The sequence below is a fragment of the Lingula anatina genome, chromosome 10 (assembly GCF_051362555.1).
Source record: "Lingula anatina isolate TDL-2025a chromosome 10, LinAna3.0, whole genome shotgun sequence".
Lineage (NCBI taxonomy): Eukaryota > Metazoa > Brachiopoda > Lingulata > Lingulida > Lingulidae > Lingula > Lingula anatina.
This window is the reverse complement of record NC_141776.1, coordinates 11,523,642-11,541,638: the sequence shown is the minus strand read 5'-3', so window position 1 is coordinate 11,541,638 and position 17,997 is coordinate 11,523,642. Positions and strand designations below refer to the sequence as shown.

The 17,997-nt window shown below is 33.3% G+C and overlaps 1 protein-coding gene across 3 annotated transcripts; it reads right to left on the bottom strand.

The window, feature by feature from the left end:
• Positions 1-1,496: 1,496 nt before the first annotated feature.
• On the bottom strand, positions 1,497-17,519 carry LOC106153444 (serine/threonine-protein kinase PAK 1). Of its 3 annotated transcripts, none has more exons than XM_013527382.2 (15): positions 17,382-17,519; positions 16,439-16,615; positions 13,338-13,426; positions 12,716-12,816; positions 12,217-12,379; positions 11,457-11,500; positions 8,861-8,956; positions 8,384-8,544; positions 7,832-8,018; positions 7,386-7,478; positions 6,931-7,030; positions 5,182-5,278; positions 4,674-4,773; positions 4,209-4,346; positions 1,497-3,943 (listed from the first exon to the last, which is right to left on the bottom strand). In XM_013527382.2, the coding sequence occupies exons 2-15, from the start codon at positions 16,504-16,506 to the stop codon at positions 3,860-3,862; spliced, it is 1,521 nt and encodes a 506-aa protein (XP_013382836.1). In that variant the 5' UTR covers positions 16,507-16,615; positions 17,382-17,519; the 3' UTR covers positions 1,497-3,859. The 3 variants fall into 3 exon arrangements, with proteins under 3 accessions (XP_013382836.1, XP_013382835.1, XP_013382834.1); XM_013527381.2 differs by lacking the exons at positions 5,182-5,278; positions 11,457-11,500 and adding exons at positions 5,952-6,048; positions 10,348-10,412; XM_013527380.2 differs by lacking the exon at positions 11,457-11,500 and adding an exon at positions 10,348-10,412.
• Positions 17,520-17,997: the final 478 nt, after the last annotated feature.

Genomic DNA, 17,997 nt, shown 5'->3' with positions numbered 1-17,997 from the left:
ATGGAAACTATTATTTCTACAGCCTCACTGAAAAAGCCAACTTTGTCTTTATCTCCTACATGTAGGCGTAGGCCTACTACAAATTATTGGTTATGAAAGTCCGGGTGCTGTGTGCTATCCCGCGCACCGCCAAACCGCAATCATATAACGTTACCATTGGTGACGAAGTTCATGTCGTGCTCGATCGCTTTGTTTGATAAGCCTATATGTTTAGATCTTAGAAAGATGACTTGGACTCTTTTTATAATAATTATCACTTCGTTCACATAAGTAGGTTTTTGTTTGTCTTCATAATCCACAACTTTAAACAGGTTTGGGAGCAAGATGATTGAGATGTAAGGGCGCTTCACACCGAACTGTACGTTGTAGTTTTCAGTAGTTATTTCTATATATTTCAGATTTCTTCTGGGGACTATAATAACGTGAACAATCTGAATAAGCAGCTGCAGGGACCCAAGAGGGGGAAATCATTAAATTAAGTTTAAAGCGGCGAAAACTTGGGCGCTAACGAATTTTAATTCGTAAAGCAAGGATGTGACTTTTGAGAAAAATACAAATAATCCCGCTGAGAAGATGTGCCATCATACTTCATGCTGAACGAGTTTACGGATTTTACGGGGTATATATGAAATGCTGCCGTAGCGGGTAAACTACCGACTCAACTCAATTCAAGTTTGATCATTAGATCCAACTGTAACAGTTTAATGTGTTTGTTTACTTTTTATATTTATTGTTATATTTCAGATGTACAGTTTAAGATTTTCCTGTTAAACGAATTTTCCTGGGGTAAACGATATTTTTCTCCGACTAAACAAGTTTTGATCCTTTTTTCCTAAATCTTGCCATAATTCTGTAAGAATCTGAGAATATAAAAACATCCTGAATTTTTTTAATTTTCGCTGTCCCTTCGAGATCAATACTCATACTAACTTCCGCGAAGCACGCGATTCAAAACTTTATCAAGACGGGTTTCAAAAATTCATTGAGCCAACCAGAAACGCAAAAACTGAATATTTGCACTTTGATATATATAACATTCCTCGAAATGAGAATCGCAAAAATGTCAAATAAGATTCCTTCTTTTTATAGAACAAAAATTGAAAATCGTTAAAAAATTCCCGTCAACACAAACGGCCATTCTCTTCAAACTTGCCATGCAACATTGCCAGGACAATGGTGTCGGGTTTTTTTTTTTTTTTCTATTTTATTTTTCCATTTGGAAATTTCGCCCCGTTTCAATAAAACTCCGAAAGCAAAATCAATACACTCTATTAAAATATATATTCAGTCGATGTTTTCAGTATTCAATTTTAACCTCAATCCTGTGAAAAACTCCTTTTAACCCCTCTTCTATTTGATTCGAATCTATGATGACATTTTGGAACAAATTACGCCCAGGCCAGTATAAATTATAATGTATATAATCCGAGGAATCCAAGAATTCCTTTAAGCTGGGAATCTGTCATGAGTGAGAGAAAGAGAAACAGAGAGAGGGCAAAAACAAAACAGTTTAATATTTTCTGTGATATTTAATATGCATATCAAACCCATCGTTTTATTACAAAGGAATAAATTGCAACTGCCTGTTTGTTAAATTAAGCTGTTTAAGCTACAAGTTTATATTTGTACATGGAAGACAATAATGGGGCTTAAACATGAACCTACAAATTAATTACATTTCATCATGACCATTTTCTTTATGAATTCTATTTTTCCTTATTGAGAGATAGAGAGTCAATACACATTCTGAATATCATACCAACATGTTTTTCTTCAATGTGTAGGACATACAGTTTTGGAAATGCATTTAAAATGTGGAATCTTATTACACACCTTTGCTACTATCTGAATGCCATCAACATTTATAGGCATGATAAAATGACATTTAAGCCTCTCATTTGAACACTCACCCCTAACATGGAGACATAGTTGCATTTATGCCCAACAAGGATACACTGTAACAGATAAAGCACTACATTGCCCTGGGTTTCAGAATTTACTGGAAATTATCCTCTTGTAACAATACAGAGAATACAGCAGTCATAAACTCTGAAACTCAGGGTGAACTACACAAGTGACCTAATTTAATATATAGGTCAATGTCCTATATAAATATATATAGTATCATAATTGACTATAGAGACATTTACACATTATTTTCAATGGACAAAGTGCACAGACTCCCTGATGGCAACTGCGTGATTGGGACTACTCAATGCACCCTGAACAACAAAGGTCCCTTGTTAATAGTGGATAGTCTTTAGGGACTTCTGAACTTCGGGGTGACTCCATGAGGTATAAGAAACACATTGCATTATCTTCTAAATGGCGTCTATTTTCAAACGTAAAAAAGCTTTTTAATTTTTTTTACCGAGGCAAAATTGTTAATGCGAGTCATTGTTCTAGCAAAGCTTTCTTTGGTTAATTTAAAACTAAAGTATTTTTGTCACCAGTGCCATATCATAACCTTATAAACAAAGTACGATTTATTTCCAAGCATTATACCTAAACAAATTTGAAGATAAAACCCTGTCAGCCCAGAAAATTGTACGTGATTGTGATTAATCAATTCCTCATAAGAATGACTTCTTAATCAGCTATAAGCATACAAAACCAAAATACAATAAGGCATATCTAAACGATGGTTTACAAATTTACAAGCAAGGCAGAATGGGGAGGGGGAGGGGGTCTGAGCAATGCATTATGGGAACATTAATGTTTAACAGGAGCAGGTTGGCAAAGTCATTGTTAGCTGGCTATTGATGCTGCAGAGACTCACACTTCACATTGATGTGTTATTGAGATCTTGTGAACGGATCCTTGATAAACACCTTGATAAACACAAGAGAAATTTATGAATTACTGAAGCGCACATACATCGAAGAGTAATATTGCAATCTGCCTTTTAAAGCCAGTTCTTTAATATTAAAGGATATACTGATCACTTTTAAATTCAACTCAAAAGTAACAGCATATAACCAGTCAAAATGCAATGATCCAAATGAAAATTCTAAAAAAAAAATCTTTTGTTTGATCACTATATGCCGATTTCTATAACCAAAATATAATAAAGCCTGAGAGATCATCTAGTCATAAAAAACCATGATAGTCTGTATAATAATAGTCCTTGTAGTCACATAGTTCTCAGATAGCCAGTGTAGCCATAAAGAAATAAGACAGTCAAATTAGTTACTGAGTAATTAAAAAGTCCATATCCTGATTAAGTTGATGGCAAACCATTTTCAAATGTGTATAATGATACACAACTAGTAGGCTGACTTCAGATATATTTTGATTCATCCAGATGTTGTTTCAGTCACCAAAGAACAGAAAATAAAACACATACTGGACACGCATGTACAATGGGTGGTATATTGTCCATATCACTAAGACTTCATGAGGAAACTGTTCATGCTATCTTCTGTACAAAAGTACACAGTATGTGACTTAATTTCTGTATTGAAAGAAAAAATATCACTATATCATTACCAGTAATCTAAGCTTCTTTTACAAATATAAGAAAAAAATTTTTTTGAAAGTTTGGCCCAAGTCCACAATGTGCAAATTAGCTGTGTTACGACACACTGCAATTTCAGCTGACATGAACTACCCAGATATTCACCTAGAACTATAGAATGGCTATTCATTATCATGGGTTTTCATAGACTATACATGTTTAAAAGGCTTTTTTTCATCTTAATCAGTTTAATCTTCTCCAAAGCAATAAATACCTGACATCATTCTGAATTATTTTCACTTTTTTCAAAGTAAACAGGTTATTCTTGTAAAATTCAATACTTATGCCCTAATATTTCATTTTTGTTGATTTTATAAGTGATGTACAAAATGGCACATCCTGTTAGTGTCCTTTGGAGGCCTCTTTTGCTGCAAGAATTAATGGAATGAGGCTTGCCAGGGGCTTAGCCAGTCGCAGGAAAGGGTGCTGTAATAAAAAAAAAAAAAAATGGCAATTATCAAAAATTTGATTTTATACCTGTTGATTAGAAATACAATTTTTTCATGATAAAATTTATGAAATAAAATCTCCAGCAATTGCCTGGAAGTTTTCATAAAGATGACAACATCAGATAACAGTTCTGCTGATTTAAAATCTGATTTTAATAAATCTCAACTATGCCTTGCTACAATTACTCTCTTGTATGTCCCACACAGTGGATAACTCATGTGGTGACTATTATAGTACCTACCTTGAGTAATTCTGAGGCCGAGGCTCGCCTCTCCACGTCCACCTCCAAACAGCGGTCCAAGAAATCTTGGAAGATAGGGGACAGTTTATGCTTCTCCTTGATCTCTGGTTTCCCGTTGGTGGCAATGAGATACAGGGCCTAAAATGGGATAGTATCTCAGACACTTATGATGACTAATGGGACAGAGGGTATAATATTGACAAATATTACTGCCACTTAGTATAGCAAATGAGACAGAGGGTCTAAAATAGGATAGTATCGCAGACACTTATTATGACTAATGAAACAGAGGGTATAGCATGGAAAAATATCACTGCCACTGGCACTTAGTATAACAAATGAGATACAGATCCTAAAATGGGAAATAGCACACTCACTATCACTAAATTTAAATGAGGTAGAGGACCTGAAATGAGAAAAAAATTACATCTATAATTACTATTATATTTCATTCCTCAGACTTACCCTGAGAGGGTTTTCATTCAGATAAGGTGGCTCTCCTTCTATCATTTCAATTGCCATGATGCCTAGAGACCACACATCTACCTTGGGTCCATATTGCTTCCTGGAAAATAGGTTTTCATGAAGATGAAAAAGATTTGCGGGTCATTTGATTCTGTTTTAGGTAAGTAGACAAAATGTTCAGAAAAACAAGTTTTGGAAGTGAATAAAATGATTAATTACCAAATACTGAATGTGCACATTTACATAATTAAAAAATGTTACTTCACCACTGATATCATTTGTAACTAATAAAATCTTGTTTTTTTTTTTTTTCATTTTTTAATTTTTTTAACCATTTTCACAGCTAATCAAAAAATATGAATATTTTAGTAATTTTAGTAATGGACAGTGAATACAATTAAAATCCGAGAGCACATGATGAAATGTGCTTCAAATCTCCATCTTTGTTACTTCTTTGAATATCAAAAATTTCCAGTTTTAGCCAGTCATATGCCAGGCAGTCATTTACCTCGTGACCACTTCAGGGGCCATCCAATATGGCGTTCCGACCATTGTATTGCGCTTATTCTGCTCAGGAGAAAGCTGTGCGCAAAAGCCAAAGTCGGCTAGAAAGCAAAGAAAGCAAAGGAAGCTTGATTAGATGAGTGACAAATAGTACAGAAAAACCTCAAAAGATCCCAGATGCAGAGGGATGAATTTCTCCAATTTATCTGACCGGTTGTGTAGGGTGCCTCTAGGGTTGGCAAAGGTATAAAAGCTGCATTTGAACCTCATCAATTACCTACGTCCAAGTTTTGGTTACTGTAATTCTGATTTTTATCATTCGAATAGCTGACCTTCATTATACACAAAAATAATGACCTTGATGCACTGACCTTGACCTATGTAACAAAGACGTAACAACATGACTTGGTTAAAATGTGTAAGTTTGACTACTACACAAATAGCCGCTGTGATCAAATGGGAAAGTTACAGTAACCTGAACCAGATGACAGAGAAGCAACACTTGCCCTACTTTTACTTAGCGAGTGAAGTTATGGCCTAGAACATTACAGCTATGGTGAACACAAATAATAACAAGAACACAGGTCTCAAACAAGGTCAAGGTCAACAAGTCAAGGTCAGTTGAAGGTCACACACAAGGCTGCTGCTGCTGGTACTCCTAAAAGGCAAAGCAAGACTTGGCCAAGTCACTTGACCACAGGCAAAACCAGAATGTTCTGGAATGGCCACTACTTGGTTATGGCCCCTGGCAGGTGCCATGTCGCCATCTTTTACCTTGTTACCATCTCTGGAGCCATCCAATATGGCGTTCCAACTAAAGTGACCCTGTGGCTTTGTTCAGGAGATAACTGAGCGCAAAAACCAAAGTCAACTAAAAACAAGAAATACCAAAATCACCTAAGAAGGGGAACTTTTCAAAAAATATTCAGCGGAAGTGGAAAACTTATTCCAAGAATTATATTTACCTATTTTATTTAATCAATTTTCTCATTTAGAAGAAAAAATCCACCCAAGAATGAAATATTTTCAAAAACCAAAAAAAAAATTTTCAAACTAAGACATTCCTTTTTTTAAAATCATTTCGAGTTAAAGAATGGTTGATGTCTCTAAAAAAAAAAAAAGATAAAATTCAAAGCTCATTGACTCAAAATCAAAGTAAAGCATACAGGAATGAAATAAATAAATAAAATCTGTTCCACAGTATTAAATACTTTGGATCATTAATGAGCATATTAACCTGAAAATACGGGTGATCACTTAAAACATGAGCATTTGGTGATATCTAATTTAATTTTTCTATATTCATCAATTTTTAGCTATTCTTCAAATATATGAATAATTCAAACTTTTATTTAAAAACACTACATACAAATTTTCTAGCTGAGAAACAGCAGAACAAATTTTCTGTAAATGATTCTCGAATAGAAAAAAGAGAAAGAAAATAAATTGCAAATTTTATCCATAATAACAATCAACAACCATACAACTCATCTGTCAATAAAAAATGAATCAGATATATAATAGGACTTTTAAGACAGCAAAGTTCATGGTAAATAAATAAATAATTAGAACTAGTTCTGCAGAACATGTAAACAAACTTGACCAAAAATTAGTTTGTCAACAAGTGCCTTTTCTTAAACACACAGGAAGCCTTCCATAAAAGCCAAAAAAGCTTTCCATGAAAGAAAAGATATCAAATTAAAAAAAGTATATCTATGTGGTATGTTAAAGGCTGGATGTGTTTGGTCCTTACTTAGCTTGACACTTCCGTCCATTCCCAGTAGAATATTGTCACTCTTGATGTCCCTGTGGATGACTTGGTTTTCATGGAGAAACTCCAGGGCTTGAAGACACTAAAACAGACCATTTATCATAGTGTTTGTGACATTGTTAACTGCCAAGGATCTAAACAGCTTAAACACTTGAACAAATGTGATAAAATTTGCTTTAAGTATAGAGATGATGGCCTCACAGTTTTTATAAATTATATGCATTAGCCACGTGTAAGTGTTCACATTTTTGTTATACTAATTGTTTAATTTCCACAAATTTTTTCAATCTGTAAAGTTCACATTATATTTGTTAATGATTACTCAGTTTTGCTGCACGCACACACACACACACACACACACAACAAAAAACTTGGATTTATAATGATGTCAAGTGTGTAATACTTCTGACAGAAATATTTCTGTTTTTTCTACTGACCTCTCTGGATACTGCAGAGATCTGTCCCTCGTCCATACATGTTTCCGTGACAACATCTGTTAAGGAACCACCAGCCAAATACTCCATCACAACCTGGAGATATTTAGTGGTGAAAAAATACACGTATACACGTCTCAGAAACCATATTTCATCAAAATGAAAATGCATTTATGTTTATATATTCGCACATCAGCAAATCTGTGTAATTAAAATGTTTGTCCTCCTGCAAATCTATATAAACAGCTTCATGTCTTGAAATCAGGCATGAAGCTCTGACTATATTAGAAGCATAGTTATCAAAGAGAATTATAATTAAGTTTAATAGAAATCCATGAATGAACCTAATCAGTGCTTAGTGGTGTATTCATTTCAATTACAAAATTAAGTCCCTGGGTCTTTTACTTACATGTTTACTCTTCATAAACCACTGGTTCATTCTCACTTACCCATAATTCTTCCCCTAATAAGTAACTGTCTAAGTAGTTGACAATGTTGGGATTTTTATTTTCTCTCATCACCAGAATTTCATTGATAATTAACTCTTTCTTTGGCTGCTGTGACAGATTCATCCTTTTGATGGCGACCTCACGCCCAGTGGCGACCTCTACAGCAATGTACACAGTACCAGAGGCTCTGAAATTAGGAAGTTAAGGAAAGTCAAGGTCATGATAAAACACGCCAGCCATGTGTCGTGACAAAATACACCAGCCATGTGTCATGATACACGTCCAGCAATATGTAAATTTTATGAAAATGTAGTGACAATAAGTGCAAAATGAATATATGTATTATGCAAATTATATGACAGCAATAGGAAACTAAAACTAATTCTGAATCAATTATGTTAACTTTCAGAACATACAAACTGTGACATGTTGCAGACCATTATGTACAGAAATGTATTTTATTTTAGTATATATTAAATATTATGAATATATTGATAATATAACTGACACCTGACAGCAAACCATTTGATATATAAATGCCTAGAATCTTACCCTTGTCCAATTTTCTCCATTTTGGTGTATTTTCTAATTGGATCTCCTACGGTGACAATGGTGCGTAGTTTTTCCAATATCTCCTCATCTGTCATCTTTCTCTTTTTCTGTCTTTCATGTTTCCCAACTGTCTTCTCTTCTATTTCAACAGGCTTGGTGTACTGGGAAGAAAATCATTGAGAAAGATAAAGAGCTTTCAATAAATATCCAGACACATAGCGTCTGCTCATACAAATTAATTTTGGTTATTAAAAAATGATAAGGCAGAATCGTTTACAATATCATTTTCTCATGAATCTTAATTTTCTTTAAAAATTTCTATCTTGTTTATAATTTTGTCATTGCTTTTGGACATGGTAGATGTTGTGCATAAATAACTATTGTAATTTTCAAAGCAAAACACATTTTGACTACATAACGGTATAATGGTCATCAAATTGTGACTTTACACAGTCAGAAGATTACTGATGTGCTTACAATAGATTTTGTTTTGTCTGGCCGAGGAGCCAAGGGTGGTGGAGCCTCATCATCATCTTCTGGTGTCACAGAGAGAGAACTGTCGCCTCCCTTTTGCTGAAATTATCACACAGAGAGGTATTTTATGGAATAGTTACTTCACCAGTAGGAATACTTGAGCCTGCTCTAGCATTTCTTGCATATTCTTTGTTTATTAACTAATGAGAGTGCTTCTTACTTAGGAAAAAAGTCAAATCTTTACAAAAGAAAAAAAAAAAATTAACTTCAACCCTCAGCAATCATTTTACATGCTAACATAGGTTCATAATCTATGTTTCCCATACCCTTTTTCTTAATAAGAGCAAACAGAAAAAAAAAACAGACAAACTTAGCTCAAGTTTCATTTAGTATTTTATACTGTGTGGCACAGTAACTTCAACAACGTACCAAATGCAACTCCTTCAAGTAACTGTTTAATTTTAGTATTAACCAATCCTCATTAAAAAGTGTTATTACGTTATATGTTTGTTAAAATCTCAAATCAAATTCAAATTACAAATTAATATAATCTCAAATAAAAAACAGCCCTTGCCACACAAATATCATAAACCAATACAACACACTATATTTTAAAAATTAATGTAGATTTTCAAAATTGTGTTAATATAATTTTTATGAATATATCAAATATACAGAATATTCATTATTAACTAAGGGAGTGAGAGGATCTTCATGCGTTTGGATCTATTTTGTCAAAATTCCTTTGATTTCTGTCAGACAATTCAGTAAAAAAATCTATCTATCTACTTCATTTTTTATAACTAAAAATCAATGCACTACATTGAGATTTCATGACTACTACTACAGTAACAATGGATAATTATTTCAATTTCAAAATAAAGGATGCGACAGTTTGTGGAATTGTTAATTGTGAAAATGTTTTGTGGAATAATCACAAATAAATAATAAATAAATTGACAGTTGTTTAAGAAAGTTGTTAAATAAATTAACAGTTGTTTATTTTTCATGTTACACAATGCACAGATTTTGATCGAAACTTAATTATTTCTTGAAACAAGGAAACAAAAATTTCTTTCTTTCTAAAATGACCATTTCATTTGTCAGTTTCATTGCAAAATCCAAAAAAGGGGGGATGAAATATATATATTAAATTCTCTTGTGCAATGATTATAAAAAAATAACTTTTAATGAGACAAAACCTATTCATCTTATTTTTTGTATTTTTTAAATTTTTATTTCACTTGTTTTATTTATGTTTTTATTTAGGAGGCAGGACATTTCACCCCAGGTCTCATGATTGCTTCGAAGAGTCAGTCATATGACAACCCATTTAATGGAGGAATACACCATGCCTCAAATTAAAAAAAAACAAAATCTTCAGACCCATTAGAAACAATATAGTACTTTTTAAAGTACATTATACAAAGAAAAATGTTCTTCAAAACTGATAAATGTAAAAGAACAAAACATAGATCTGAGCTACGTACTGGAGTAATTACGGCCTGTGTGGCAAACCTATCCGCGAGTGTTGTCGTGGGAGTTGTATTGTAATCTACAAATAGGTTAAAGATGGAATAAATCAACCAGCAGTCAGCATACACCCGACACCCCTTATCTAAGGTGACCTCTGCTTCCATCCTGGTATATAATCCACATGCTGGCACATTCCACTTGAGCTATTAGGGGGTGATGGGTTGCCTAATTTCAATGGGTCTAGAAATGCATGCTCATGTGGGAAAATATTTTGTCTAATTTGTGTTTTCATTCTGTGTTGGAACATAATCATATGTGAAAAATTAATATGTTGTATTTTCATTGAAATATATTATTACATTCCCAGCCCAAAGCATGCGTTTCTAGATCCAAATAACAAAACAGGATGCATACTTCATCACAAACTATTCTACATAAAACAGGATGTTTTCAATTTTGCTATTGACAGAATATAATCAAATTTTGTTGAAATGAGTAAAAAGTTTAACTGGTGTTGTTCAAAGAACTAAGAGAACAAAATAACTCAAGCTGAAACAACTGACTTTTTTTTCTATTTTTAAATTAAAATGTGAAAGTGAACTTCAATAAAAATAGGAATGGAGCATTACATATTTACATAATTATCAAAGCTTATTAATACAAATATAAAGAATTTATCTTCATTATTAAAAAGAACAAAAATCCTGTTTTATGCAACATGAACTAGAATGCAGTGAATAATACATCATACTAACAATTAGCCTACAACCAATAGTCGTTTTTAGTCTAAATGCCCTTTTCACATCTGAGGTTACATCTTAGTGATACAGCAGATCTGGTCTGTTTTTGAGAAACTGAAGATTTACCAGCCTATCCATTACAATAAGAGAGTCATCTCAATGAATTCCCCATACTCAACACAAATAATTACTAATTACTATAACAGTAATGAACAAGAAGCAAACTTGTTAAGAACTTGTGAACGGGCATAATTACAAGCAGAAATTCAAAACATACAGCTGTATCAGAAAGACGTAACACTTGATGTGAAAGAGTCTTAATCAAAAGTTAGTCCAGTTATTAAGTATCACACATCCTCCTTATATCAACTTGTCATACATACAGTGTATCCCCCAGCAAGGTGAGTCTTTAGGGTAATATTGTAGTCTGGAAAGGCAGAAATAGCAGAAGCATGATGAGAGAATACAAAAAATGTGGATTTCTGGGATAGATTTCTCAAAGGTTTATAACAAAACTTATTCAATTATTTGCTCTAAAAATGCTTTATATTCCACCAAATGAGTCAAGATCTTCATTCCAGTCATACTCAAACTAAAATCTTTAAAATGTGCTATATTAAGGTCCAAAGTTGACTGTATGCCTTAAAAGTCATGAATGCTTGAATCTTTACAAAGCAAAACAGAGAGAAAAAGATTATCCTGAAATATAAGTCATTCTTATTTTTATGCTAGAAGAACAAAAAACAAAGCACTTTTACTGAGAAATTTTTAAGCCTGAAGAGAAAAAAACATTTAAGAAAAAACATTTTCAGAAATAAAAATGCTTCTGCACTTTGTTCTCCTAAAATGTAACGACAGCAACAATTCATCATAACAAAATTATAACATAAATAACATGGACATTATTTAAGGTTATCATATATATTATACTTATTCATGTTTAATAAATAAGGTAATAAAGAATGTAAAAGGAGGAGTCCTTTTTTTCATTAAGCAACAGTAAGAAAATTTCAACGTTGATTTTCAAATGACATTTGAATCTCTCCCTGAATGGCATGAAAAGGTGTGTGTGTGTGTGTGCGAGCGCCGTGTGTGTGTGTAAACAATGAAAATGTACACGCATCTCTTCCTCAGGGTACTTACGCATAGGTTTTGTTATATTTGTCATATACTTTGATTCTTGTTTCTCTTTAGACGAGTGGTCGTAGTAATTCAGTACATCCAACACAGCTTGAGGGTTCTTCTTCTGCTCTGAGATGGAAATGTTGGAGTTTTGGAGTAGCTTGGCCCATGATTCAGGCATTCCCTGTAAGGTTTGAATAATAATAAATAAATAAATGGTCATATAATAAATAGAATATTTTGCACCAATAAGTATCAGATCATCTTTCTGTCATGTTTTCTAATAGTACACAATCACACTTCTTTTAATGGCACATTCCATAATCTCAATGGAAAACCCAAACTCAGTTAAAATTGCTATGATATCATCTTTCTCCAGAAAAACTGCCTAACCTTAAAAAAACACCAAAAATTGTGAAGCACCTTTTAAAAATTATCTCCTCCATTAACAGACTAACCATCGCCACCAAATCCATCACCTCCAATGTCAGAGGAGGTAATAATACAAAGTGAAACTTACTGTAAACTCCCCAGTCATGGGGTCAAACCCAACATGGACCGTGTGTTCAAAGTTAGTAGGTTCTGAAATGATGGGTTTCTCACTGTCCTTCTTTTTGGCACCTGAAAGTGCAAATAATAAGTACACTTTACAATAACAAAATGATTAAGTACTAGGAAACGTCCCTTTCACAGTATTTTACCAGTATTTTACCCACCTATCCTTACTTCATTTTGAAAGATCTTTTACACCTTTCTTCTTTCTAGTACCCAAAATGAGTGTTTATATTTAAGCACCTAATATTAAATACACAATTCATTTAACTTCATCATTTACAATTACCAAAAAATCAAATCTCTGACCTGAACCCTAACTGCCTTCAACAACTTTTAAATTGATACTTCTATCATATCAGCAAATCATCTTCAGTACACAGCATTTTGAGAAATACAACACATAAATTTTGTTCAAATTTACAGGTATTACATGAATATATCATTCATTGTCTAAAACAAAATGTCATTATAAAACATTTGTTTATTTGGCTTAATGAAACAATCTTTGTAAATGATAAGTTCAAATGTTAAAAATGACAAAATCAACAAGTCTACAATATCTATTGTTAAATAACAAATACCCTCACCTTTGGAAGCTTTTGCTTTTTTCTTCTTTTCATCAGCATCAGGTTCTTTAGGAAGAGGTTTATCAACTGGAGCTACAAGATTACCATCCCTACAGGAGAAAAATCATCCCATACTACCATTTCTAATGAAATCCAGGTCAATTTTCCAAATCAGAGACAAAATTCATGGCCTCAATGTCAAATTTTCCAAAATAATTTTATTCATTTTTCTCCTTTTATTTTCTCTACTTATTTTATTTATCATACTTATATCTATTCCTTTAATTATTTTTCATATATATGATACTTATACATAAGATTGACCTAAGAAATAGTCAAATAAATTTTTTCAGTCGCCTATTGTTCTGAAGAGAATGCCCCTATGTTTGCAGTGGAGGGAGGGGTAGAAAGGGTGGGGGGGTGGGGGGGGTGGGGGGGGCGAGCAAGTGAGGAGACAACATAAGTATAATTGTTAAAAAGAGATCAAAACCGCTAATGCATTATAGAAAACATCAGCAACCACAATGCCACATTTTCTTCTTTTTTTTTTTCCCCACTTCCTCTTTTGTGCTCTCTTGTGGTTTGGTGTGCCATGTGATCTTATCAAAAACACACAGCACATCAGACCACATTGTACTCAATACATCCCCTACATCACCAACTTATAGATTAAAGGCATACAGTGCTGGTTTCATGTAAAAAACAGACCACAAAACAAACTACTATAGAATCCATTCCAGACTTGTGAGAGAAAGATGGTTTGACATATTTTGGGAAAAAATTCAAATAATAATAATAATAATAATAAATGAGAACCAAATTTTTATCTTTCTCTAAGGTTTTCTAACAGTAAATCTAAACATTGACAATCATATTCTCATTAAATTCAACTAAAAAAAGACTTAAGTCCTCTGTCTGTTTTTGCTTAAATCCTTCTTAAATGTTTAGATCAGTATAAAAATATTCTAAATATGGCTTCTGAACTGTGTAAAGGGGACCATGGAGTTGCAAACCTCCTCACAGACCATCTGCCATTGATTTTTGCACTACAATTGGTGTAAAAATTAATTTCCCTCTCGCAGCTCACAGCTTCAAGAATAGAAACTCAATTAGTTGTACTAGTAGTTGGCCACTTTTCAATCATTTTCAGACATGGTTCCACATTGTTGCTATTCAGTTTTAAAACATTTTCAGACCATCAGGGCTGACCAAGATGTGTGTACATGTGTTTATTTTTTTGTTTGTGCATCCATGTGTGTGTGTGTGTGTGTGTGTGTGTGTGTGTGTGTGTATTTGAGAGAGAGACAAATGGACAGAGAGATAGACAGGCAGAGAGAGAGAGAGAAGAGAAGAGGAGAGAGAGAGGGAGGAGAGGAGGAGAAGGGCAGAGATATAGAGAGAGAGAGAAAGAGGGAGGAGAGAGGATGGAGAGAGAGAGAGAGAGAGAAGGAGCATGTATGTTTTGAAGATAAAAATGCACTCAAATTTTTCTACAATGCTTTGTAGACAATTTGACTTTTCACAACACTACACGACACCATCTCTGGTGGCATTTGATACCAAAATTTAAACTCTGTTGATTCACCAGCTTTTATAACACCTATTTATGGCAAGACACTTGAAGAGTAAGAAGAATTGGTCTGGACATACATCATCAAGTAAACATTGTAAAAAAAATATATATTTGCATGATTGGTTGAAGAGATGGGATTTCTCAAAATAAAAAATCCATTGTTTGACTTCCTCTACACTATCATTATGATTTAGCTGCTAAGTGATGTAAACCGAAAAAGATTTGTGTCCATGCTAGTAATGAGGTTCATAGAGTACAAATGATCAGATCTCACACAGACTATATGGTAATTACTACAAATTTTCACACTACTCACATATTTTCATCTTCACTTTTTTGAGATTTACCATCTTGATTTGATTACAACAATGTATTTTCTGACAAGAAGCTAGCAAATTTAATAAAAAAAAAAAGAACATTTGGACCAGAATTTTGATTTATTTCAGTTCAAACTAATTTCATATAACAGTCTGGACAGTAAATATCAAATTCTGGTCTGAAACACAAGTCACATTTTCTTGTTATAAACAGCTCTAATTTCCATCTAACTGTACATGCATGGATTTACCTTGGCTCTTAGAAGACTAAAAATTGGATTAAATATTTACTAGACTTATTTTTGACCTACAGTTATTATGTGAGACAGGTCCCACAACTTTCCTGAACTCAGTCTTTCCTGAACTCAGCTTACCTACAGAGATACATGCACACCCTTTAACAGTCTACAGTTTATAGATATAGCATACTGTGAACTGAGTAGACATACCTGTAACTTTTCTCAACTTCACATCATTAGCACAACAGAAAGGTTAACCAGAGGATGTATTCATATACATATCCATAAATATAACAGACATTCTGACACAGACAACACTCAAGTGGGTGTAAGTTTTAAAGGTATACAGTGTGTGTTAAATCTAGACTTTCACAAAGCAAAAGTGAATTTCCCAGAAATCCCTTCCCTTTTCCATTTCTATGTCCAAAACCCTGAAAAATCATGATCTATAAACTTATTTTTGGGTTCTAAATTATAATCCTTTTTGTAATATAGTTGTAAACTGTATACGGTTTATCTAATTAAAGCTAACAGACTGTCTTCACCTCAGAAAATGATATATGGAAATGGACAACAAATGTGACTACAGATACAGCAAGAGCACTTTCAACTGACAACTTCATATGCCATTTGGAGGATGGTTTTAGTTCTGCACTGGGAAGTGGGTTTGGTGAATGGGAGAAGGGGAGGGATTGAAGTGGTGTATTCGGAAGATAAGGAAGTACCCCAATAGATAATTATAAAGAAACCTGAAGAGATATTCACAAGTGTTAACTGTATTTAACAAAATTAGTGTTTAATTCAGACAGAAGTTTATCTCAATTTAACCATTTTGTTACTTTTTTTTCTGCAGTAGAATACAGTTTTGTATATCCAAGTACAAAATCAAAACGATTCTCTTGTTTTCTCTTCTTTGTTTTATAAATATTTATTTATTGATCCAATTAGATTTCATTCATTTGTTTATTCATTATTGAAATAATCATCCCTTACCTTGGCAGAGTACTGGTGTGTCTCACCGGGGGCGCCGGAGGAAAATCATTGGTCTCCAAATCTGACATGTTGGATTTACTGGTAGTTTACAGACATCAAAAGGTTAAGAATTGGTCCTTCTGTATGTTATATGGCACTGTGGTCAGATAGCTTGGAACTTCCTTATATGCCTTTGACCTGAAATCAATTTAACATAGCCATGATCAGGAAAACTGAAAATTAATGAAAAGTTTGGTGAAGCAGGTTTTTAAGTATTTCTTCTGTAAAAGTGGTAAAAAAGAAAACAGACAATTCATATTGATGTCATTAGGTAAAGGCCCTTTGATTAAAAGCTGAAATGTCACATCTCATAAAGATATGTTTAATCACTTTAGGTATGTTTTTATATTTTATTGCTGATAGGTTATAGAACAAATAAAATAAAAAAACTGGTTATTATCTATATATACACACAGTCAATCTGCCAAAATCTCCCATTTGAACATCTTTGATAAAACGTGCGAATTAAAACACGATGAAGACAGATGAAAAAAAATACAAGATGTTTCTAAGAGGAAACATGATTCTAGGCATGTAAACACTTCGATGCGTTCCTCAGCAGTCAGCCAGTGAAGGAGGTATGTATGATTCATCACCAGTCTGTATTGATTTAGATCTGTCAGTGCCAGAGAATTCATCTCATTGACTTCTACAATATGTTAACACTGGCCGATGCGGGTATCTGCTTAACGGAGAGGAGTGGGAAACCGTGATAAAAAAGTGATGTAACAACATTCTGATTTTCTCATGACAGACTGATCACGACAACGACCCGAGACAGTGACACCGGCCGGCAAACATTTCCCCCCCTAGTTGTTTGTTGTCGAATTACTGAACGCTATTTACCAATTAAAAGTACAAAGATAGCAATCAGTTATGAGTAAAACAAATAAAGGCATCTTACCTCAGTTCTTTGTTTTCCCGTGTATCATTTTTACTACGATCAGGCGCTAGTTGCACGCGTTAAATGAAAAATGACACGATGATTGAAAAACAATCGGAAGCCTGTTTTACCGGAAGTTCAGCACTTGCTGAAAGTGGGTCATATTTCATTTGCGACAGTCGTAAAATGGTTAGTCATTAGCTGTATATACTTTATATTGAGGAATAGATTTCCACAGTTTTAAAATAGTAATAATAATAATAATAATAATAATAATAATAATAAAAACACTGTCGCGCGCTTAAAACACCAAGCATTGCAAATTCTTTGTTCTTGTTTTTTTGCTTAATCTGAAATCTGAATTGCTGAAATCATTATTCAACACTCCCCAAACGAAATTTAAAAACTTTAAAAAGTTTGACAATTTCAATAATAATAATGCCACAGGACGAAAAAAAAACTGCACAAAAAAATCAGATGGTTTCTCTGTTTCAAATGGAAACCTTTTTTTTTTTTTGGGGGGGGGAGGCTTTTGGGTCATGTCTAATTAAGTTTTTTTTTTAATATATATTTTTATTTTTATTTTTGTTATAATTTTTTCTTTTTGCCCGACTGAAATAAGAGTGCCAGGATTGAG

Bases quoted from the DNA above. Each gene is read 5' to 3' on its own strand.
- LOC106153444 (XM_013527381.2), bottom strand. From the start codon at position 16,506: ATGTCAGATTTGGAGACCAATGATTTTCCTCCGGCGCCCCCGGTGAGA. The intron at 13,427-16,438 runs GTAAGGGATGAT...TTTCTCCTGTAG, and splicing joins CACACCAGTACTCTGCCAAG to GGATGGTAATCTTGTAGCTC. The intron at 8,957-10,347 runs GTACGTAGCTCA...TGATAATTTCAG, and splicing joins CACAGGCCGTAATTACTCCA to CAAAAGGGAGGCGACAGTTC.